A 25,080-nucleotide genomic window follows, 5' to 3' on the forward strand; every position below is an offset into this window, starting at 1 on the left:
GTAGCATCACGTATAGGTAGTCAAATCTTTAACACGTGGCCTTTAGGGGACATTTAAAATCTAAATCATAATACCTTTTAACATATGTATTTTATATATATATTTTTTCTGTCTCTCTAAACTCTGTGAGAGGAAGGATTTCTCTGTCTCACATTGCTGTATTTCCAGTATTTAGAAAGTGACACGGGGGTAATAATGTCCGCTTCATTCTACTGTCCTTCTTACTCCTGTACCCCTCCCCTCTCTTCACTCCTCTCTGCCTAGTCCAGAGTACCTCTGTTCTTTCCTAGCACCATTTCCCCTCCCCCATTGTGAATTAGCTCCCCTGTGTCCACATACCAGAGAAAACATTTGGCATTCGATTTTTTTGAGATTGACTTATTTCACTTAGCATGATATTCTCCAGCTCCATCCATTTACTGCATTTATGTATAATGTGTCAAAATAAATTCTACTGTCATGTATAACTAATTAGAACAGATAAAGAAATAAATAAATAAATTTTAAAAAAAAGAGTGACCATAATGGGTAATCAGTAAATATTCATTCAATTTAAGAATGAATCTAGCATAATGCCATTGTCATCTTCTTGTTCTCCTCTTCTGCCTCTTCCTCATCTCAAATAAATTATTATTCATCTGAAATAAATTGAATTACTTTATACTATCAGTTTTTAATGTTTTTATTAGTGCAATACAGTTTTACATAATAGCGGGTTTCTTTTTGACATTTTCTTATGTGCATGGAATTTTCAATTCCCAGTTCTTCCACTTTCCCTCTTCTCTTCCTTCCTTTTTCCCATTTCTCTATACTACTGAAAGACCACTTCTTAATTCCTTCTAAGTAATTAACTGTTATGAGAAATTAGGTTTGTGCTTGATGATCTGCAAAGATTTGATTATCTTGTCGTATTACATCAAGACCCAAGATTTTTTTGACATTTAACTATATTAATTATAAAATTTCTACTATTATCTTGAATTTTTACTTACATGTTTTAGATTTCATCAGATAACCCTTCTTGACATAATTGTGTGCTTTTTCTATTTTCTTCTTGTATTACAGTGTATTAGCTGATTTTTTAATGTTAACCCAAATTTGCATTCCTGGGAAAAGGCCTTTTGGACATGATGAATTGTTCTATTCATGGATATTACTGTATTTAATTTTTTTAAAAAAGTTTTAAATAACTTTTATATATATATTGATGATGATTGATCTGTTTTGTTTTCTTGTAATTTTCTTGTCTAATGTTCTTGGCAGGGTAATGTTGGCCTAACTCATTGTTGAGATATTTTTCCTCCTATTTTCTATAAGAAGGTGTAGAATTGGAATTATTTCTTCAGTGTTTGGTAGGACTTTGTCATTACAGCCAGTTAAGTCTGGAGTTTCATTTGTGCAAGGCTTTGAACTAGAAATTCAACTTCTTTAAGAGTTAAAAGGTTATTCAAACTGTCTACTTCTTAAGTGTGCCTTAGTAAATTTGTGTCTTTCAAGAATTTGTCAGTTTCATTTAGGAGGTCAGTCTTTTTTTTTTTTTTTTTTTTTTTTTTTTAGTACTGAAAATAAGGGTTTATGAATCTAAATTATTGCTTGGTTCTATTGAGCCATTAGGAAAAAACCTACAATAAAAATCAAGTCCTATTTCTTGGAGAAAAGTGCCCTAAAATCTCAGCGGTCATTAAGTTTGTCTTTCTGAAGCTTTTCAACAGAATCTTCAGTAAAAATGTCACTGATGCTACCCATGGCTTGGTTTGTCGGGATCCAAAGTTGAGTCTTGCGAAGTTCCTTGTGCTGGGAAGCTGTTAGTTTGTTGTCCCCAATCATAGTAGTCTGGAGCAAAACTGCCCTGAAGTCCCTGAGGTGCAATGTTCCAGGCAAGGTCGTCATCACTGTCGTATCTTCGAGGGTTGTCAAAGAAATAAGATCTGGGATTGAATCCATGGCTGGGGACCATTCCAGGGTTGGTAAGGCCCTTGGCAGGATTTCTAACTCGGAAGAAGTAAACCACCAAGGAGGTGGGCAAGAGTTCCCACACGAAAAGCACCACTCCGAACACCACGTAGCCAGCGTCCCCCAGCTGATTTTTCAGGTCTGCCTGGTCAGATACGTTGTACCAGTCGTAATCAAAGGAGTGGACATTCTCAATCTGAGAGAAGGACAAGATGAACAGGTTGTAGCAGGCCCGTGAGGTGTACAGCAGGATGACGGTGACACCGATGGCAGTCACTTGGCACACAGAGGAGCCCTTAGACTCCAAGTAGATGTTGGCTAAGGACATCTTAGAGATTTTGTAGAGACAGATGGAGAGAGAGACAGCACACAGCACGAAGAGCGTGTCATTAATGGCCACTCGCACAGAGACGATGACCTTCCTCTCCCAGTTGCCGGTCTTCACCAGCACAGCGCAGGTTAAATTCACCAACAGGAAAACGAGACTAATGAAGAGCGAAGCCAGGTAGAGGGGCAACCGGTATTTGAGTAATTCTGGAGAGTATTTTGACTTGGCTTTGAAGATCACCTGCGTGAAGTACAAGTTCATCAGCGTGAGGGTGAAGAACTGCAGGCACACGGGGAAGCAGTAGAGCAGCCAGAAGACGAAGGGGCTGAGCGAGTTGGCCGCCACGAAGTCTTTGAAGTAGAAGGAGAAGAGGACGGTCCGCAGCGAGGCCCAGAAAAGGCAGAGGAAGAGGAAGACGCTCTGGTAGCTGAGCCGCTTGTGGCGGTAGCGCAGCACCAGCCAGAGCTGCGCGTAGATGAACACGAAGAGCAGCGCGTAGAACACGGTGTAGACCACCGTGAGGCCGAGCTTCACGTAGGGGGGCACGGCCGGGGTCAGCGTGGGCGGCAGCGAGTCGTTGCGCGCCGGGTCCCAGGGCGGTGCCTCCATCGGGCCGGGGGCGCTGCGGCGCGGCCGGGGGCGCTCGGGTCTCATCGGGGCTCCCCGCCCCCGCCCCCGCGGGGGTCTCCGCGCATCGCGCTCCGCCGCAGCCCCGAGGCCGGAGGAAAGAAAACAAGCGGCACTTCCTCCCGCGGCCGGTCAGTCTTTTTAATTTTAGTTATCCTCATGGTTATGTAATGTTTCCTCATTTTCATTCTAAATTACATTTCTATTATGACCATTTTTCATAGTCCTTTGTTACTCATGCTTTCTAAGATGTATCAGTTTAGATATTTTTGCCCAATGAAAAAATAAACTTTAATAAATTTTGAGAGGTGTCATATTCCTTTTATATGGTTTTTCTTCCATGTTCTTTTTTGTTGTTATTTGCAGTACTGGGGATCAAACCCAGGGCCTTAGATGTGCTAGGCAAGTGCTCTACCACCAAGCTACATTCCCAAACTACATAAGATGTTAACATCTTATTCAACTATGGTACATAGTCAAAACTAAGGTATTAACATTGATATATAACTGTTAAATATGAATTCTTATTTGTGTTTTGTTAGTATTTCTACTGGTGTCTTTTTTGCAGGGGCAGGTACCAGGGATAGAACTCAGGGCCCTCCACCCCTGAGTCACATCCCCAGCCCTGTTTTATATTTTATTAGAGACAGGGTCTCATTGAGTTGCTTATTGCTTTTGCTGAGGCTGACTTTGAACTCAACGATCTTCCTGCCTCAGCCTCCAGAACTGCCTCTCCTCCTCCTTCCTCCTTCTTTTTTTTTAATAATTAAATTTTTGGGGGTATATAGAATTATTACAAAGATAGTACAGATACTTATCATATATACTCCATACCCAGTTTCTTCTATTATTAACATCTTAACTTTATATGTTACTTTTGTTATAATTAATGAAACTTATCATTAACCAAAGTCCAGACCTTGTTTGGAGTTCCTTAGCTTTTACCTAATGTCTATTCTAGAATCCCATCCAAGATACCATACTATATTTAGTAGTCATTCTTCTTAGGCTCTCCTTGTTTATGATCATCTTACTGTTTTGAGGGTTACCAGTCAGGTATTTTGTAGAATAGTCCTTGATTAGATATGTCTGGTTTTTTTCTCATGATTAGACTGATTTGTTTCAGTAGCCAGACTAGGATACCACATTACATTGAGTCACCATGTCTTCTTATCTTCTCTGATCTATGCCAATTTCTTAGTCTTTCTTTTTTAAAATCATCTTTACTAATCATTGTGGATGTTACCATAATCTTTTGTTCAAGGTGGTATTTTTCAGGGTTCTCCAGAAGAAAGTTCCTTTTCCATACCCTGTTTTTTGAAAGCAGGTTACTAAGTCTAAATAAATAAGGATGTGAATTAAGCCCTACCTCTTGGAAGGGATAATATATAACACATATTATTTGGAATTCTTCATTGAGAAGATTTATTCTTTCTTCCTCTTTTTATTTTATTCACTTTTTTTTTTTAATCAGTATGGACTCATATTTGTTTTATACTTTTTGTTATAATTCAGTGCTGTGTTATTTTTTTCTCACTCAGCATGTGAATTTGGCCATTAAAATATCTTTGAAGTTGACTCTGGTGTCCTTTTAATATGTCCTCATCTTTTTTTTTTTTTTTTTTTTTAATTTCTTCCTTATTCTCTGGTACCATATGATCTGGCACATCTTGTGTTTTCCCTGACCCAGCCATTTCTCCAAGAACACTATTTCATTGAGTAATGGTATTTAGGAAAAATGGTCTGGGCACTGAAGGTGCTTGTTGCTACTGGGTGTAGCTATTTATAGACTCTCTCAGTAGACAGAGCTACCTATGGATAAACATATATCTGTTTATCTCTATATGTATTAAAATAAGCATTAGCACATACTACTATTTTTGACTCTTAATACCACGAGGTTCATTCTAGCCTTCCTACTCCTTTCTCTTCTCTTTTTGGTACTGGGGATTGAACCCAGAGGGACTCTACCATTGAGCAGCATACCCAGCCCTGCAGGATCTCACTCCATTGCCCAGGCTGGCCTTGAACCTGGGATCCTCCTGCCTTGGCCTCTTGAGTAGTTGGAATTACTGGTATGTACCACCTTGCCAGGCTGTAGTATCCTTTTCTAATAATGAGAAACTGACTCTCATTATGTATTGTTTATCTGTTTGATTATTTGTTTGGTCATGGCATCAATAGATTTCTCATTTTTTAATTGAGATTTTTATCTTCTTACTTTGGGACTGTACGGGTATATACGTGTGCTCGTTTTCTTTTTCTGATAGGTATAGTGGGGCATTTTCTTTCAGCCCATGGCTTGCCTTTTTCTGGTCTTAATGGTGTTCAAGCAAAAGGTTTTAGGGTACATAAAATCCAATGTACTTTTAGTTTTTAATAACATTTTATTTTATTTTTTGTTCATTGTAAGATGCCTTTGCCAAACCCAAAGTCACAAGAATTTTGTCTTATTTTGTTCTAGTAATTTTATAGTTTAGGGCTATATGTTTAGATTTGCAGTTCATTTCAAGTTAATTTTTTCATACTGGATAAAGTAAAGGTAAATTTTTTTCACAACATAGATGTTCAGTTGATTTAGCATCATTTATTGAGTAGTCTTTCCCCATTTAATTACCTTGATTTGGTTTTCAGTTGTCTGTATATTGTTCATTATTTCTATTCCATTGATCTATATGTTTCTTTCACCAATACCAAACTCTCTTGTTATTATAGATTTGTCACCTTAAAACCAGATAGGGAGCGGAGTGTGGTGGTGTACACCTGTAATCCCAGCAGTTTAGGAGACTGAGGCAGGAGGGTCGAGAGTTTAAAGCCAGCCCCAGCATCCTAACGAGGCCATATGCAACTTAACCAGACCCTGTCTCAAAGTTAAAAAAAGAAGAAGAGGAAGAAGGACTGGGAATGTGACTCGGTTAAGTGTCCCTGAGTTCAATCCCTAGTACAAAAACAAAATCAAAAACAAAACAAAACAAAACACGAGATAGGGTAAGTCCTCCAACTTTGTTCTTTTTAAAAATTTCTGTGTTTTTTATTTTGTTTTGTTTTGTTTTTCTTGGTTCCTTATATTTCTTAGAGTCACTTCCTACTAAAAAAGCCTGCTGGACTCTTGATAAGGATTTATAAATAAAATTGTGGAGAATTGCCATCTTCACAATATTGAGTCAGTCCTTCAGTCCATGAACATGATATGTATCTATTTTATTTAGATCTTTTAATTTTCTCATCAATGTCTTAAGACTTTCACTATAGAGATTTTAAAGACCTTCTGTTAAACTTATTCCTAAGTGTTTTATGGAGGTTTTTTGCAGGGAAAGATGGGGCATTATTACAAATAGAATTGTTTTTGAATTTTTATTTCCTATTTATTTCTAGTGTATAAGAATACAGTTAATTTTAATTTATTGATCTTGTATCTTATAGTCTTGTTATATTAACTTAGTTATAATAATTATTTTGTAGATTTCTTGGGAATTTCTATGTGATCAGTAATATCTATAAGTTTGAACTGTTCATTTTGTGTGCTTGTTAGGACATCAGTACAGTGAAAAAAAGTGATAAAAATGGGAATCCTTGCCTTGTTCCTGGTTTTATTGAGAAACAATTCATCCTTTTTTCATTAAGTATAATGTTTGCAGTGCCCTTTATTGGTTTTAGGAAGTTCCCTCTTATTCCTAGTTTCTGAGACTCTTGTCATGAAAGGATGTTGAAATTTGTCAAATATCTTTTCTGTCTCTTTGAACCAATCATATGATTTTATCTAATGTAGTGAACTACATTAATTTGGTTTCAGTTCTTAATGTTGCATTTCTGGAATAAGCCTGAACTGATTAAAATATATTTTCCTTTTTGTATCTTGTTGCATTTTATCTGGTGATAAGGAATTTTTTTTTGTACCTGTATTTATTAGGGATATCAAGGTGTGATACTTCCACCACCTGAAATGTATCCTGTTTGTTTTTTTGTTTGTTTGTTTTTTGTTTTTTATTTTTATTTTTTATTTTTTTTGTTTTTTTTTTTTTTGGTATCAGGGATTGAACCCAGGTGCACTTTACCACTAAGCCACAACATCCCCAGTCCTTTTTATTGTTTATTTTGAGACAGGATCTCAATAAGTTGCTTAGAGCCTTGGTAAATGCTGAGTGTGGCCTCGAACTTGCAATTCTTCTGCCTCAGCCTGGAATTACAGGTGAAGGCCACCTTGCCCAGCCTGAATTGTCTTTATATATGTTGATTGTTTCTTCCCTAGAGAGTGGGTCATATTTTCCTGCCTCTTCACATGTTGGGTAACATCATATAGTATCCTGGATATTGTCAATGTAACGTGGTAGAATCTTTAGATTTTATTACTTTACTCAGAAGAATGCAGCTTAAACTGTCTTTTCTCCTCCGATGGGCATTAGTTAAGATTCTGGTTTGGTTGTTTTTACTCTTAGCCACAGGCAACTTTCTGTTTGTCTCATGCTTATGTGGTTTGGGGTTCAGTCAGAGAATTCCATTGAGTTTAAACAGAATTTGGGGTGCCTGTTCCTGGCTTCTTTCATTCTGGCATTCTAAATTTTCTTATCTTTTCCCTTGTTTCTTCCAGCTAGAATCATAGTTGACTTTCTGTTGGAGTTTGTAGGCACTTCCAGAACAAAGCCACAGAAAAGGGAAAATTTACTGTGTATTGCTTGCTGACACCAAGTTTTGACTCCTCTTCAAAATAATGCTTGCTGTTGATTAGTCTCCAGAACTACTAACTTTTAATATTTTATCCACTCTATAGCTATTGTTTATTAGAGGACCAGTTTACTAGGTGCTTATTCTTTTATGTCAGAAGCAAAACTCCTATACGTTGTATTATTATATATTTTTTGCTTTATCTTTCTAGCTAGATCTAGGTTCCAGGCCTCATGTTGCCCCTGAGTCTATGAAGTTAATGGATTGGATAAAATATTTTCTAAGGAAATCCTTTTCCTTTCTTAATGGTTGATAAGGTGTAAGTACAATGACAAGAACCCAGAAATGACATTTAAAGGCAATTTGTAAACTTTTAGGACAACTTCCATAGTTCTAGAAAATTTTTTAGATGGTTAATTATTTCCAATTTGGGGGAAAAGCAACTACACATGAGGATAAAACATGCCTTAAGCCACCAATTTCCAACTTTTTGGTCTCAAGACTCGTTTATATTCTTAACAATGGTGATAATCTCAAAGAACATGGGTTTTACTATTGATATTTATTATACTAGAAATTAAATCTGAGAAATTAAAAAATAAAATTACCCAATTAATTTCAGAGTACCAATAATCTATTATGTTCATGTAAGAATACATTTTTATGAAAAATATTTTTTTCTAAAACAAATTGAGTTGCATTATTTTAAGTTTTGTGAATTTAACTTTTGTTAAGCTCATTTCTAATTTTTAATAAGCTACCTGGATTCTCACATCTGCTCCTGCAATAAATCTCTTGTGATATCTCAAATCTTATAGACTCTGACACATTCTACTTTTATACTTAGGAGAAAGTGAGAGTGAAAAAGGACATAACAGTATTGTGAATATCTTTGGAAACTTCATGATTCCTAGCATCATGTTTGCCTAAGACTTTTTAATTCAAATATGATCTTTGAGACAATGTTCTTTTCCATTAAAATGTTATTTATAGGTTAATCTGTCATTCTAAAATGAATGTTTAATATCACCCATGATTTTCTTGCTAAAGATCCATAAGTAGGAATGTGTGCTTGAAAATAAATGAATGTGATTTTCAGTTCTGATACAGTGTTGTATAAGAACAGCTAAAATCCAATTAAAAGTGATACACAGGAGATGTGACATTAACTGCACTTGGAGTAAATACATAAATAGAACACAGAAACCCATTAGAAGATATGGAATGCTAAGATCTTTGAGCAACTTGTCTTGAAGTTTTAAAGAGGAAGCAGAACCAGATCCCACATGGGCAGGGTTAGTTTACTCTACTTATCAGAAATGAAAGCCAACAATTCTGGCTTTGAATGACTTGATACATTTCTGTAAATGGGCCAGTTTCTGCACATGGACCATAACACAAACACGGCATGCACACGCCTTCCTGTATTAGCTTAGTATTTAGATTAAATTGTAACCTTAGTTCTTTGAATCTTGAAAACATTCCTATTTGAGTATGTATCCTGGAATAGAGCAGGTTAACCCCCTAGCCAGGCATAGTCCTCTTTTCTGAAGAGTTGCTTTTCTTTATTTTCTTTCTCTGCCTAGATAGAATTCAGTATGCATATTTTGTGGGAAATTTTGAAGAAATTGAACACTTAGCTCTTAGTGGAAAAAGGTTACTTCCTAAGACTTTACCTATTTTTTTCTTCAGTGATATAAAGAAGACCCTTGACTTCCTGATCGTACTGTACGGTTGATGAAGAAAACACAAATTTTGTCTTTGTTCCTTTGTCTTTCATGATAAGCAACTTCATTGAATTGTTCTCCCCAGTTTTTAAAATTATAAAATACACAATCAAGTTTATGATCTTAGTCATTTTTAAATGGCTAGTTAAGTGGTATTAAGTACGTTATAATGTTGTACAGCCAACATCACCATCCATCTCCAAAACTTTTTGTCTTATAAAACTAAAACTCTGTGCCCACTCAACATTAACTTTCCATTCTTCAGTACTTCTAAGCTCTGGCAACCACCATTCTAGTTTCTGTTCCTATGAGTTTGATGACTCTTAGTACTTAAGTGGTACCATTATACAGTATATGTCTTTTTATAACTGGTTTATTTCACTTAGTTAATTTTCTTAAGGTTTAGCCCTGTTATTGCATATTACAGAATGTCCTTCCTTTTTAAGGCTAATATTCTATTGTAGATATATATTTAGACTTCATTTACTTTGTTTTTACTTTAGTTTGGCAGGACAAAAAGTCTTTTTTGTTTATAGTAGACCTAAATTCACATAAAGAAAACATTTCAGATTCATCTAGAAGCACATCCCTCATAAATATTCATTTAGAAGTCCATCATAAATTTTCACTGTGTTCAGAAATTTTACTTAGGAATACTCTTTGTAAATCCATATTTCATAGACTTTTAAGTCTAATAAAATAATGACAAATAGCTTTTCTTATTTTTGTGGATGAATGTCTTTAATGGGTTATGATACTCTCTGTTTAGAATCAGTATTTCAGAGATGAAATAGAAAGCATCTTGGGTGAGAAATGATTTCTCTAAAGTACTTTCAACACAAGTGCCAAAAATCATTTTCCACACTTCTTGCTTCAACAAGAACCTGCCATGGTACATCTTAGTTCCCAGACTTATTGTCTAGAAATCAAATCATATACTGACCTTTTTCTTTTTAAGTTTTTCACCAGCTTATTTCAAGTCTTAGTAATTTATTTATTTAATGGATTTATTTTTTTTCCTTATAATTTTGATTAGCTATTTTATACCTCTGGAAGGAGACAAGAATTCACTTGGTGATCAGAGCTGAAATTAATGAAATAGAGTCTAAAAGAACAATATGAAGGAGCAATGAAACAGAGTTGGTTCTTTGAAAAACTAAACAAGATTGATAGAGATAAAAATGGTGCTATTGCAATAGATACCACTGAACTCCAGATGATCATCAGGGGCTATTTGAACAAATATTCAAAATTGTAAATTTGGAAAATCTAGAAGAAATGGGTAAATTTCTAGATACATACAACTTACCAAATTGAACCAAAAAAAACCCTAAACAAACCAAAGACAAACAGTGTAATTAAAGCAGTAATAAAAAGTCTTCACAACAAAGAAGCCCAGGACTGGACAGATTCACAGCTGAATTTTGCCAGACTTTTAAAAGAAGAACTAAATCAATACTTTTCAGACTATTTCAAGAAATGGAAAAGAAAGAAAAACTTATAAACTCATCCTACAAAACCAGTATTGTGGCTTAGATGTTACGTGTCTCCCCAAATCTGATGTGTGAAACAATGCAAGAGTATTTAGAGGTAAAATAATTGGGTTATGAAGGCCTTAACCCAGTCAGTGATAACTGTAGGAAGGTAGGGTGTGGCTGGAGGAGGTGGGTCCTTGGGGACATGCCTTTGGGGTATTTTGTCCTGGGTGAGTGGAACTCTCTCTGCTTCCTGGTGCCATGTTCCCAGCTGCTTTCCTCTGCCACACTGTCTCCTGTCAGACCTTAAAGAATGGAGTCAGCCATCTGTGTATTGAGACCTCTGAAACTGAGTCCAAAATAAACTTTAACTCCTCTAAAATTGTTCATCAGGTCTTTGGGTCACATCAGCAACAAAAAACTGACTAAACCAGCCAGATAATGACACAACTGAGAAAGAAAATTACAGTCCAATATCCTTGGTGGATTTAGATGTAAAAATCATTAATAAAGTACTTGAAAACTGAATTCAACAACACATTAAAAAGAGCATACAGTATGATCAGTTGGTTTCATTCCAGGAGTGAAAGAATGGTTCAACATTCACAAATCAATAAATGTCATTTACCACATAAATAGAATCAAGGACAAAAATCACATGGTCATTTCAATAAATGAAGAAAAAAACTTTCACAAAAATCAACACTTTTTTTCCTAATCAAAAGCCCTGAAAAATCAGGGAATAGAAGGACCTCGCTTCAACATTTTAAAGGCTATGTATGACAAACTCAAGTCCAGTATCAAACTGAATAAGGAAAAGCCAAAAGTATTTCTTCTAAAATTAGGAAGAAGACAAGAATCTCTACTCCTACAACTCATATTGAATAGAATACTTTAAATTTTAGCCAGAGCAATTGGACAAGAGAAAGAAATAAAAAGGAATACAAATAGAAAAGAAGGAAGTCAGATTACTTACCCCTCTTTGTAGATAATATGATCCTATACTTAGAAGATCCTAAAGTGTCTACCAGAATACTTTTTTTTTTCCATCATGAGTCATCAAGTAAAAATACAACCACAACTAGAGATTTCTATATGTTTACTTGAATGTATAAAATGTAAGTCTTACTAAAGCTGGTTTTGGCAAGTACGTGAAGTAACTCTGATACACTAATGAGGTACATGTAAAATCATAACACCATCTGTAATACAAATTGGCAGTTTCTTTTTCTCTTTTTAATTTGTTTATCTTGTAAACAAATGGGATACTTGTTGTTTCTGTTTGTACATGGAGTAACAGCATACCATTTGCGTAATCATACATTTACATAGGGTAATGAAGTTTGATTCATTCTGTTATTTTTCCCTCCCCCCACCCCCACCCTTCTTTTCCCTCTATACAGTCCCTCCTTCCTCCATTCTTGCCCCCCTCCCACCCCCCATTATGTATCATCATCCACTTATCAGCGAGATCATTAGTCCTTTGGTTTTTTGAGATTGGCTTATCTCACTTAGCATGATATTCTTCAGTTTCATCCATTTGCCTGCAAATGCCATGATTTTATTATTCTTTATAGCTGAGTAATATTCCATTGTTTATATATATATATATCACAGTTTCTTTATCCATTCATCAGTTGAAGGACATCTAGGTTGGTTCCACAGTCTGGCTGTTGTGAATTGAGCAGCTATGAACATTGATGTGGCTGTATCTCTGTAGTATGCTGATTTGAAATCCTTTGGGTATAGGCCGAGGAGTGGGATAGCTGGGTCAAATGGTGGTTCCATTACAAGTTTTCTAAGGAATCTCCACACTGCTTTCCAGAGTGGCTGCACTAATTTGCAGCCCCACCAGCAATGTATGAGTGTACCTTTCTTCCCAAATCCACTCTAACACCTATTATTGTTTGTATTCTTGATAATCGCCATTCTAGTTGGGGTGAGATGGAATCTTAGTGTAGTTTTGATTTGCATTTCCCTTATTACTAAAGATGGTGAACATTTTTTCATATGTTTATTGATTGCTTGCAGATCTTCTGTGAAGTGTCTGTTCATATCCTTAGCCCATTTGTTGATTGGGTTATTTGTATTCTTTGTGTAAAGTTTTTTGAGTTGTTTATATGTTCTGGAAATTAGTGATCTAACTGAAGTGTGAGTGGCAAAGATATTCTCCCACTCTGTTGGTTCTCTCTTTGCATTGCTGATAGTTTCCTTTGCTGAGAGAAAGCTATTTAGTTTGAATCTATCCCAGTTATTGATTCTTGCTTTTATTTCTTGTGCTATGGGAGTCCTGTTAAGGAAGTCTGATCCTAAGCCAACAAGTTGAAGATTTGGACCTACTTTTTCTTCTATAAGACGCAGGGTCTCTGGTCTGATTCCGAGGTCCTTGATCCATTGTGAGTTGATTTTTGTGCAGTGCAGGGTGAGAGATAGGGGTTTAGTTTCATTCTGTTGCATATGGATTTCCAGTTTTCCCAGCATCATTTGTTGAAGAGGCTATCTTTTCTCCATTGCGTATTTTTGGCACCTTTGTCTAGTATGAGAAAATTGTATTTATTTGGGTTTGTAGTCCATGCCCTCTATTCTGTACTGTTGATCTACCTGTCTATTTTGGTGCCAATACCATGCCATTTTTGTTACTGATGCTTTGTAGTATAGTTGAAGTTCTGGTATTGCGATACCCCCTGTTTCATTTTTCCTGCTAAGGATTGCTTTAGCTCTTCTGGGTTTCTTATTCTTCCAGATGAATTTCATGATTGCTTGTTCTATTTCTGTAAGGTACATCATTGGGATTTTAATTGGAATTGCATTGAATCTGTATAGCACTTTTGGTAGTATGGCCATTTTGACAATATTAATTCTGCCTATCCAAGAACTTGGGAGATCTTTCCATCTTCTAAGGTCTTCCTCACTTTCTTTCTTCAATGTTTTGTAGTTTTCATTGTAGAGATCTTTTACCTCTTTGGTTAGATTGATTCCCAAGTATTTTATTTATTTATTTATTTTAAGGCTATTGCAAATGGAGTTGTTTTCCTCATTTCCCTTTCAGATGTTTCATCGCTTGCATATAAAAATGCTTTAGATTTATGCATGTTGATTTTATAGCCTGCTATTTTGCTGAATTCATTGATGAGGTCTAGAAGTTTTCTGGAGGAGGTTTTTGGATCCTCTAAATATAGAATCATGTTATCAGCAAATAGTGACAGCTTAAGTTCCTCTTTTCCTATTCGTATCCCTTCAATTTGTTTAGTCTGCCTAATTGCTCTGGCCAGAGTTTTGAGGACAATGTTGAATAGAAGTGGTGAAAGAGGACATGTTGTTCCCATTTTTAAAGGGAATGGTTTCAGTTTTTCTCCATTAAGAATGATGTTGGCCATGGGCTTAGCATAAATAGCCTTCACAATGTTCAGGTATGTTCCTACTATCCCTATTTTTTCTAGTGTTTTGAGCATGAAGGGGTGTTATATTTTGTCGAACGCTTTTTCTGCGTCAATTGAAATAACCATATGATTCTTGTCCTTAAGTCTATTGACATGATGAATTACATTTATTGATTTACGGATGTTAAACCATCCTTGCATTCCAGGGATGAACCCCACTTGATCGTGATGCACAATTTTCTTCATATGTTTTTGGATACGGTTTGCCAATATTTTGTTAAGGATCTTTGCATCTATGTTCATCAAGGATATTGGTCTAAGATTTTCTTTCCTTGAAGTGTCTTTTCCTGGTTTGGGTATGAGAGTGATATTAGCTTCATAGGATGAGTTTGGTAGGGTACCCTCCTTTTCTATTTCCTGGAATACTTTGAGAAGTATTGGAATGAGTTCTTCTTTGAAGGTCTTGTAGAACTCGGCTGAGAATCCATCTGGTCCTGACCTTTTCTTGGATGGTAGGTTTTTAATGGCTTCTTCTATTTCATTGCTTGATATTGATCTGTTTAAATTGTGCATGTCCTCCTGGTTCAGTTTGGGAGGAGCATGTGTCTCTAGAAATTTGTCAATGTCTTTGGAAGTTTCTATTTTGTTGGAATACAGATTTTCAAAGTAGTTTCTCATTATGTTCTGTATCTCAGTGGTGTCTGTCGTAATATTTCCTTTTCATCACAAATTTTAGTAATTTGAGTTTTCTCTCTCCTTCTCTTTGTTAGTGTGGCTAAGGGTTTGTCTATTTTGTTTACTTTTTCAAAGAACCAACTTTTTGTTTTGTCAATTTTTTGAATTTTTTTTTGTTTCAATTTCATTGATTTCAGCTCTGATTTTAATTATTTCCTGTCTTGTAGTACTTTTGCTGTTATTCTGTTCTTCTTTTTCTAGGTCTTTGAGCTGTAATGTTAGGTCATTTAGTTGCTGGCATTTCATTCTGTTCTGGAATGTGCTCCATGCAATGAATTTTCCTCTTAGTACCGCTTTCATAGTGTCCCAGAGATTTTGATATGTTGTATCGTCATTCTCATTGACCTATAAGAATGTTTTTATCTCCTCCCTGATGTTTTCTGTTATCCATGTTTCATTCAATAACATATTATTTAGTCTCCAGGTGTTGGAGTAATTTCTGGTTTTTATTTTGTCATTGATTTCTACTCTCAGTCCATTATGATCTGATAGAAAACAAGGCAGCATCCCCATTTTTTTTGCATTTCCTAAGGGCTGCTTTGTGGCATAACATATGGTCTGTTTTGGAGAAGGTTCCATGTGCTGCTGAGAAGAAAGTGAATCAGCTTGTTGATGGATGGAATATTCTATATATTTCTATTAAGTCTAGGTTATTGATTGTGTTATTGAGTTCTATGCTTTCTTTGGTTGGTTTTTGTTTGTAAGATCTATCTAGTGGTGACAGCGGTGCATTAAAGTCACCCAGAATTATTGTGTTGTGGTCTTTGTGATTCCTGAAATTGAGAAGGATTTGTTTGATGTACAGGGATGCACCATTGTTTGGGGCATAAATATTTACTATTGTTATGTCTTCCTGATTTATGGTTCCCTTAAGCAGAATGAAATGTCCTTCTTTATCCCTTTTGACTAACTTTGGCTTGAAGTTCACTTTATCTGAAACAAGGATGGAAACCCCTGCTTTTTTACTGAGTCCGTGTGCGTGGTAGGTTTTTCCCATCCTTTCACCTTTAGTCCATGGATGTCTTTTTCTCTGAGATGAGTCTCTTGCAGGCAGTGTATTGTTGGGTCTTTCTTTTTAATCCATTCTGCCAGTCTATGTCTTTTGATTGATGAGTTTAGGCCACTAACATTCAGGGTTATTATTGAGATATGATTTGTATTCCCAGTCTTGGGCTTTTTTTGGTTTTTAAGTTGGCTTGGTTTCTCCTTTGAGTGGTTTTTCTCTAAGGTAGTTCCTCCCTTTGCTGATCTCCATTGTTGTTTTTCATTTCCTCCTTGTGGAATATTTTGTTGAGAACATTCTGTAGCGCAGGCTTTCTATTTGTAAATTCTTTTAGCTTTTGTTTATCATGGAAGGATTTTATTTCATCTTCAAATCTGAAAGTTAGTTTTGCTGGGGATGGGATTCTTGGTTGGCAACCATGTTCTTTCAGAGCTTGAAATATGTTGTTCCACGCCCTTCTAGCTTTTAGAGTCTGGGTTGAGAAGTCGGCTGCTGTCCGTATTGGTTTCCCCCTATATGTAATCTGATGCTTTTCTCTCGCGGCCTTCAAAATTCTATCCTTATTTTGAATGTTAGGCATTTTCATTATAATGTGCCCTGGTGTGGATCTGTTGTGATTCTGTGCATTTGGTGTTCTGTAAGCCTCTTGTATTTGATTTTCCATTTCATTCTTGAGGTTTGGGAAATTTTCTGATATTATTTCATTGAATAGGTTGTTCATTGCTTTGGTTTTCATCTCTGTGCCTTCCTCAATCCCAATAATTCTTAAATTTGGTCCTTTCATGATGTCCCATAGTTCTTGGAAATTCTCTTCATGATTTCTTATCATCTTTTCTGTTTGGTCAACTTTATTTTCAAGATTAAATATTTTGTCTTCATTGTCTGAGGTTCTGTCTTCCAAGTGGTCTAGTCTTTTTGTGATGCTTTCCATTGAGTTTTTTATTTGGTTTATTGTTTCCTTCATTTTAAGGATTTCGGTGTTTTTTTTTTTGTTTTTGTTTTTTTTTTTTTAGAATCTCTATCTCTTTGTTGAAATGATCTTTTGCTTCCTGCAGGTGCTCTTTCAGCTTATTGGTATTATCATTCATTGCCTGCATTTGCTCTCTTATCTCATCCTTTGCTTCGCAAATCATCTTAATCATGTATAATCTGAAGTCCTTTTCTGACATTTCTTCTAACATACTGTCATTGGATTCTATTACTATAGAATCTAGATTTGTTTGGATCATTTTCTTCCCTTGTTTTTTCATGTTGTTCATGTATCTTCGCCTCTAGCAGTGCAGATCTGGGGTATTTCAGATTTCCCCCTATAGGCTTCTAGTGGCCCTATGGGTTTCCAAAACCTTTTCTTTAAGGGAAGATCAATATTAGCAGTGCCCAATGCAGACACTATGCAATCCTAGACCAAATAGCCCCATGAGGACAATAACAATATTGTTATAATAAACAGAATGAGTTCAAATATTATCTTCAGTAAAACAAACAGATTTGCAATAAGGTTTGCAGTGTCTAACGGAGGACAAAGAGGATGCAGAGGGATGTAGAATGTAGCTGTTAATGGGATAAGAAAAGAATATACAGAAGTTCTAGATAATAGAAAGGGTGAGAGTGTAATCAAAAGAAATTGGATGTTAGCATGCAAAAAAGGGAGAAAGAGACGTTGAGGGAACAGGCAAACAAAAGGAAAAGAGAGCAAGAAAACTAAAGAAATAAAAACTTAACATTTTTTAATAAGGAGAAAAAAGAAAATCTACAGTACAACAGTCATATAGTAATGAAACCTCCCAGTCTTCAGTAACTGATGCATGAGAGGTACCTGACAATGAGCTTCAAGCCTCCAGCAGGCATCTCAGGATGGGATTTGCCCCACCTAACCATGGGAGCTATGGCTTCCAGGATTATCCAAGATGGCCACTCTGGCTTCGAAATGTGTTGGCAAATGGGGAGCTGCAACTCAGGGTATAGACGTGGTCAGCTGGAGGTCCTGGAGGCAGGGTGTGGTTGGTCAGGCAGGGGTCCTGGATGTCGGGTGTGTTTGGTGTGGTTGTAGGATCCTGGAGGCCGGGTGAAATCAGTCAGTCTGGGGTCCCGGTGATAGGGTGCAGTCAGTTGGTCTGGGGTTCCTGGCGGCAGGGAGCAGTCAGTTGATGTGAGGGCCCCAGAGGCAGGAAGTGATCAGTCGGGCTGAGGGATCCTGGAGATGGGGCTCAGTCAGTCCGGCCAGGGGTCCTACGGGGCCTGGCTTTTGTCTCAAAATGGCGGCAGCCACGTGCAGGTACTGTAACAGTGAACTTCCAGGCAACAGCAGGCAGTTGGTGCTCCACTGGCGATTGGGGATCAGTTTGCTGACTGTTGTCGGACGATCGGGAGGTGAACCTCGAGCGTTGGGTGATGGAGAGGTGTAAGACAGGCAATGGACAGGCAAGAGGCAGGCAAATGGTGGATGATAGGCGCCTGACACTATTCAGTGAGCAATCTGCACTGAAAAAAGGTGTCGATACGCTGGCAGACTGCAGGTGATCACAGCAAATGGGGTAAATAGCAGGTGATTCATAAGCAGCAAAAACTTCCTCACCAAGAAACAGATATCCTCTGCTTGAGACTGGAGTTACAGAGTGACAAGGAATGCAGCCTCCCTCTAGCGCGCCATCTTTGATCTCCCCAGAATACTTTTACATTGACAGAATTCAGCAAAGTAGTATGATACAAAATTAACACTAAAATAGCTTTTGTTTATGCTATTAATAAATCTACTGAGAAAAACAATTCCATTCCAGTATCTTAAAACACCAAACAAACAAACAAAAAAAACCTTAGGGATAAATCTACCCAAAGAGGTGAAAGACCTCTATGAGGAAAGTTAGACCACTGAAAAAGTATGCCAGAAGATGAACTGACCATGTTCATGGATAGGCAGAATTAATATTGTTAAAATAGCCATATTATCAGAAGCAATCCACAGATTCAGTGCAATCCCCATGAAAATACTAATGACATTCTTCACAGAAATAGATAAAACAATTGTAAAATTCATATGGAAGAAAAAAAGACCCAGAACAGCCAAAGCAGTCCTGAGTTGAAAAACAAGACTAGAGGCATGATAATAGTCATTTTCAAAATATACTAAATAGGCAAAGTAACAAAAACAGCATGGTACTGGCATAAAAACAGACATGTAGAGTAATAGAATAGGAGACACAGACATAAGCTCATACAACTGCAGTCATCTGATTCTTGACAAAAGGGACAAAACATAGGTTGGAGAAAAGACAGCCTCTTTTTTCTGTATGTAGAAGAAACTAGATCCCTATCTCTTACCCATACAAAAATCAGTTCAAAGATCTATGTATAAGTCCCTGAAATATTGAAGCCTGTAGAAGAAAACATAGGGAAAACACTTCAATATATAGGCACAGGCAATGATTTCCTGAATAGAATTCCTGTAGCTCGGGAAATAACGGAAAATGATAAAAGGAATAATATTAAACTGAAAAGCTTCTGCACAGCAAAGAAGACAATAAACAGAGTGAAGAGATAGCCTACAGAATGGGAGAAAATCTTTGCCAACTATACTTCCAGCAGATGATTAATATCTATTAGGTTTAGATTAGGTGTCCCCCAAAAGCTCATGTTTGAGACTGTGCAAGGAAATTCAGAGGTGAAATTACTGGATTCTGAGAACCTTAACTGAATCAGTGCATTAATTCACTGATAGCGATTAACTGTAGGTAGGTAGGGTGTGACTGGAGGAGGTGAGTCATTTGGCACATGCCTTTGGGACATATATTTTGTCCCTGGAGAATGGAGAGAGACCTCCCTCTCTTTCCCTCTCTCCCCCTCTCTTTCCTGGTGTGATGTTCCCAGCTGTTTTCCTCTGCCACACACTTGTACCCCTGAGGAGTAGAGTAGGCCATCTGTGGACTAAGACCTCTGAAACCATGAACCCCCAAATAAACTTTTCCTTCTTAAAAGTGTTTTTGTCAGGTCTTTTGGTTACAGTAGTGATAAAGCTAACTTAAACAATATCCGAATACATAAAGAACTCAAAAATCTTAACACCAAAACAACAAATAACCCATTCAATAAATGAGCAAAGGAACTGAAAAGATACTATTTCTCAAAAGAAGTACAAATAACCAACAATTATATGACAAATGTTCAAAGACTTTAGCCATCAGGGAAATGCAAATCAAAACTAGTGAGATTCTATCTCACCCTAGTCAGAATGGAAATCATCAAGAAGACAAATAACAATAAGTTCTTGTGAGGATGCTGGGGAGAAGGAACCCTTAAACACTGTTGGTGGGAATATGAATTAGTATAGCTACTATGGAAATCATGATCCAGTACTACTCCTTAGTATTTATATGAAAGAGTTAAAGTCACCATACTTTAGAGGTACCTACGTATCCGTGTATGCACGATTTACAATATCTAGTTTATGAACTCAGTATAGATGTCAAATGAATGGATAAAGAAAACATATATATTTTTATGTATACATACACACACACACACACACAGTGGCATATTATTCAGCCATAAAGATAAACAAAATTGTTTCTTCAGAAAAATGTATGGAACTGGATGTCATGTTAAATGAAATAAGATTCAGACAAGTATCATATTTTCTCTCATGTGGAAGATAGAGGAAAGGGAAAAAAGGACATCACAAATGTAGAAGGGAGACTGTTGCAGAAGAAGGGGATCAGTGGAAAGGTGAAAGGGTAGAAGGAGATAATGAGGAATGAAATTGATCAAATTGTTATTTGCATATATAAAGATGCCAAAATGAAACCCCTATTCTGTATAATTAATATACACCAATGCACAATTAAATTTAAAAAAAGAATTTACTAGATACAACCAAATTGATGTTTGGTCAAGATTTATATTGTGGAAAATCATGAAAATTATTGATACCATTTGATTAGGAAAGAATGGCACATAGGTTCGTAGCGTGGTAATTTCATATGTATGGATATATACATGTTCATTATGAGGTCAGGATTTCAGAGTTGTCAGGAGGCAAATTTAAGCCAGATATTTGGAGAAAAAGGTTTGAGTAGTGTTTAAACTGTGGTTTGGTGTAGGCTTAAGGAGTCAACATTTATGGAAGGATAGGTTTAACGTATTTCTCAAACTTTACCACTGACTGGTGGAATGTGTCAGGGATTTTGTTATATTGAATGAACAACCATTAAAACTGACTTTTTTGTTTTTATGGCACTGGGGATTTAACCCAAGGCCTCATGCAGGCTAAAGCAAAGCTCTAACACTGAGCTATACCCCAGCCGCCAAATTGACATTTTAGTGTATGGTTCTGTGACTTAAATAAATAAATAAACCAAACAAACTTTCTTTTCTAAGCCAGTTTTACATTTATAGAAAAATTATGCAGAAAGTATAGAACTCTTGTATCTTCTTTATTTATTTATTTATTTTCTATTTCTCTTTACTGAGACTTTTTGTTTGTTTCAAGCATGCTTTTAATTGTCGAAGCATGTTAATGGTGGTTACTTTCATATCTTTGTGAGATGATTGTAACTTGTGTATCATCTCCATATTGGTATTTATTGATTGTCCTTTTTTATTTGTTTTGACATCTTACTAGTTGTTAATATGATGAATGATTTATTTATTTATTTTTTTAATATTTTTGTTCTGGGGATTGAACTCAGGGGCACTTGACCACCGAGCCACATCCCCAGCCCTATTTTGTATTTTATTTAGAGACAGGGTCTCACTGGTTGCTTATTAGCACCTCGCTTTTACTGAGGTTGGCTTTGAACTTGAAATCTCCCAAGGTGCTGGGATTATAATTGTGTGCCCCCTGCCCCCCTGCTGTGACTAATTTTTTTTTTTTTACATTAACTTGGATATTTTGGACAAATGTTATAAATCTCTGGGTTTTATTTAAACCTTTTGTTTTAGCTGGCTTCCTCTGAGGCTGCTCTGGTAGGGAAGGAAGAAGTGCTATCTCATTACTGTCTGGTGGGTATAACAAGTCCAGATTCCCTATGCAGCTTCCATTGGCATCTGAGTAAGAGGGAAGAGAGCTTATTAATTCTGTTCAGGAGTGGGAGTTCTAGCTCCCTGCTCAGACTCCATTGACACTTTTGGCTGAGTGAAATATAAGTACCTCACTGCTGCTTTCCACCTGGCCTCCATTGTATCACAGAAAGTAAGTTACCTCATTAGTGATGAATAGTAGTGAAGGTTCTGATTCCACTAGGCTTCCTCTGACACCACTGCATGGGAGAGAAAGAGGATTATCTCATTACTAACATATGGGTGGTAAAAGTGTCCAGGTTCCTCAGGTGCTGTCCATTGATACTACATGGGACTTGGTTGTTTACTACCTAACAGATGTGAAAGCCCTATATGTCTTTCTCTGAAAAGAGCTGGGAATTCGAGCACCTTGGCAAGAATAGAAATCTATTTTTTTTTCTACAGACTACCAGTTATGGACTTGTCATGTAAATGAAGTTATTATAGTATGTAGCCTTTTTAAACTGGCTTCTTTAACATAGCATAATGTTTTCAAGGTTCATCTGAGTTGTAATGTATTGATGCTTCTACCACTGAGTTACATCCTTAGCCCCCTCTATCTTTTCTTTATTAATAATTTTGTATCTTGTATTGTAATATCAGGAAAGGAACCCAAGATATTCCGTAACCTCTTTTGGGGTCTTAGAACCATACCTAGATTTAAGATGTATTTCTATTCTTATTCTTGACTTATTTCTATATTATTTTCATTAAAATGATAGTGCTGGTAATTAAGTTACTCGAGATTTATAGGTTTGATGAATATTGAACCACTATTCTTTTGAAACATTGCTAACATGTAATTATTCATAGTCATGACTTTTCTCTTAATAAATTTACCTGTGATTTTATTTACTTAGAAAAAAGAAAGTGAATGCCTGCAATTAAAAATTTTGGTGCTTCGAAATGAACTGGAAAGACAGAAGAAAGCCTTGGGACGGGAAGTAGCATTACTGCATAAGCAACAAATTGCATTACAGGACAAAGGTGAGTTGAAACCCCATACAAACAATGAAACTTCTACATTTAGTATTTTTTTTTTCCTTTTTCTCCATAGGCTCAAATAGTCATCTTTGCATAAGTATATTGATAGAATATTCTTTAATTTTAAAAGTATTTTTTAGAAAAGTATACAAATTCATATATATGTACTGCTTGAATTTTCACAAGGTGAATGCAACCATGTAAGTAGACTCTCACATCATGAAACAGCATTGCCAGGATCCCAACCTTAGAAGCCTTCACATGCTCCCTTCCATTTACCACATCTCCAAACGACCAACCTTTACCCTGACTTATTAAACCAAAGATTTGTTTTACCTAATTTTGAACTTTATAGAAATAAAATCCTATGTAGTTGCCTTCTCTTAAGTCTGTGAAGGACTCTCTGTTCTGTTCCATTAATCTATTTTTCTACCGCTATTACACTGTTTGAATTTTCCTTGTGTTACAATAGGCCTTAATATGTGTTAAAATTCTTCAGCATATTGTTGCTTTTCAAATTCACCTTTGGTATTTTATGACCTTTTGCATTTTCATGTGAATTTCTACACAGGAAAAAAAAAACTTTTCAAGGAGTTTGAGGGAGCTGCATTGACTGTATCAGTATAGTTGGGATTAATAGAATCTTTACAATAGATTGTCTTCTATCCAAGAAAATATTCCTTAGTTTATCAGATCTTCTTTACAAAACATTATTAAAATAAAGTAGTTTTTAGTATATGGATTTTTCTTATGATTAATTGAATTTATTTCTAATTTTTGATATTTTATGACACTCTTATAAGTATCTTTAAGCTTTATTTTCTACATGTTGCTGCTGTGTAGATACATAGATTTTTAAAGTGGTACTGATTTTTTTTATTATATTGCTTTTGAAGAAAAATTTACCAGAAGTCTGATTCGCAGATTAGCATTTGTTAATATTAGAGTTCTGACCCTACAACCATAGTTCTTATATGATTATTTATTTGTCACAATTTGATGACATTGTAATCAAATAATTAAATTGTAATTTAATTATACTTTAATTATATTATAAAGATAACAAAATTGCAAAATTTTGTTGTTGTTGTTTTGATACCAGGGATTGAACCCAGAGGCACTTAACCACTGAACCACATCCCATCCCTTTTTAATATTTCATTTAGAGACAAGGTCTTGCTGAGTTGCTCAGGCCCTCACTAGGTTGCTTAGACTGGCTTTGAACTCATCATCCTCCTGCCTCAGACTCCTGAGCACTGGGATTACAGGCATAAGCCACCATGCCTGGCACAAAATTGCAAAAATTTTAAACATATTTATTGAGGTCTAATTTATGTGTATCACCATTTTAAAGTATATTATTAAGTCTTTTTTAGTGAAGTCTCAGGATTGTGCAGTGATCACAACACTCTTAATTTCTAATTTTTGCTAATTTCTTCTAAAAGAAATGATTAGCTTCATTCCACATTCTTCCTATTCCCAAACTAAACAACCACTAATGTATTTTCTGCCCCTATAGATGTACCTATTCTGGGGATTTTATATAAATGGAATTCTATACTATATGGTTTTTTAATGACCAACTTCTTTAATTTAGCATATTTTCAAAATATTTCAGCCATACGATAGTATGTATCAGCACTTAATTTTTTATTGCCAAATAAAGTATTCAATTATATGTACATACCACATTTTATTTATCAATTCATCAATTGATCGGTATTTGGCTTGTTTCCACTTTTTCACTCATGAATAATGCTGCTGTGAACTGTTCCAGTTCTACTGATGTTATTGGTCTACGGACCATACTTTATATAGCAGTGATATGTATGGTGTGACAAAATTTTTAAGTGAAGTGATCTTATAAAAATAGGAATAAAACGGTTTTATTCATACTTTGGTGTGTTTCTGTACCATTCATTAAGTTCCAACTCAAGATGACTTACAAAAGCCTCCTATGGCTCATCTCAGTTGGAATACTTGGGCCACACAAAACTTCTTTTAGTTCCTTAAATAAGTTTTGCTCTGTCTCATCTGCATTCAGGCCTTTGCTTAAATGCGAAGTGTGTATTCTACCACTGAGCTACACATCCCCAGTTTCTATATATTTTTGAGATAAGAATTAGTTTGTATTTCCCTGAACTATTAGAATCAT

The 25,080-nt window shown here is 36.0% G+C and overlaps 2 protein-coding genes across 3 annotated transcripts in view; one reads left to right on the forward strand and one right to left on the reverse strand.

Moving 5' to 3' along the window:
- The window catches only part of Uvrag (UV radiation resistance associated), a 324,556-nt gene that overhangs the window by 138,537 nt on the left and 160,939 nt on the right, over positions 1-25,080 (forward strand). For both annotated transcript variants that reach the window (XM_047516341.1, XM_047516342.1), the window contains exon 8: positions 22,802-22,928. In XM_047516341.1, coding sequence (XP_047372297.1) covers positions 22,802-22,928 — 127 coding nt within the window. The remainder of the gene's footprint in view (positions 1-22,801; positions 22,929-25,080) is intronic.
- LOC124958356 (integral membrane protein GPR137B) lies at positions 1,561-3,025 on the reverse strand. The gene has a single exon (XM_047516343.1). The coding sequence runs from the start codon at positions 2,933-2,935 to the stop codon at positions 1,739-1,741; it is 1,197 nt and encodes a 398-aa protein (XP_047372299.1). The 5' UTR covers positions 2,936-3,025; the 3' UTR covers positions 1,561-1,738.

The sequence above is a fragment of the Sciurus carolinensis genome, chromosome 11, assembly GCF_902686445.1.
Source record: "Sciurus carolinensis chromosome 11, mSciCar1.2, whole genome shotgun sequence".
Taxonomy (NCBI): Eukaryota; Metazoa; Chordata; class Mammalia; order Rodentia; family Sciuridae; genus Sciurus; species Sciurus carolinensis.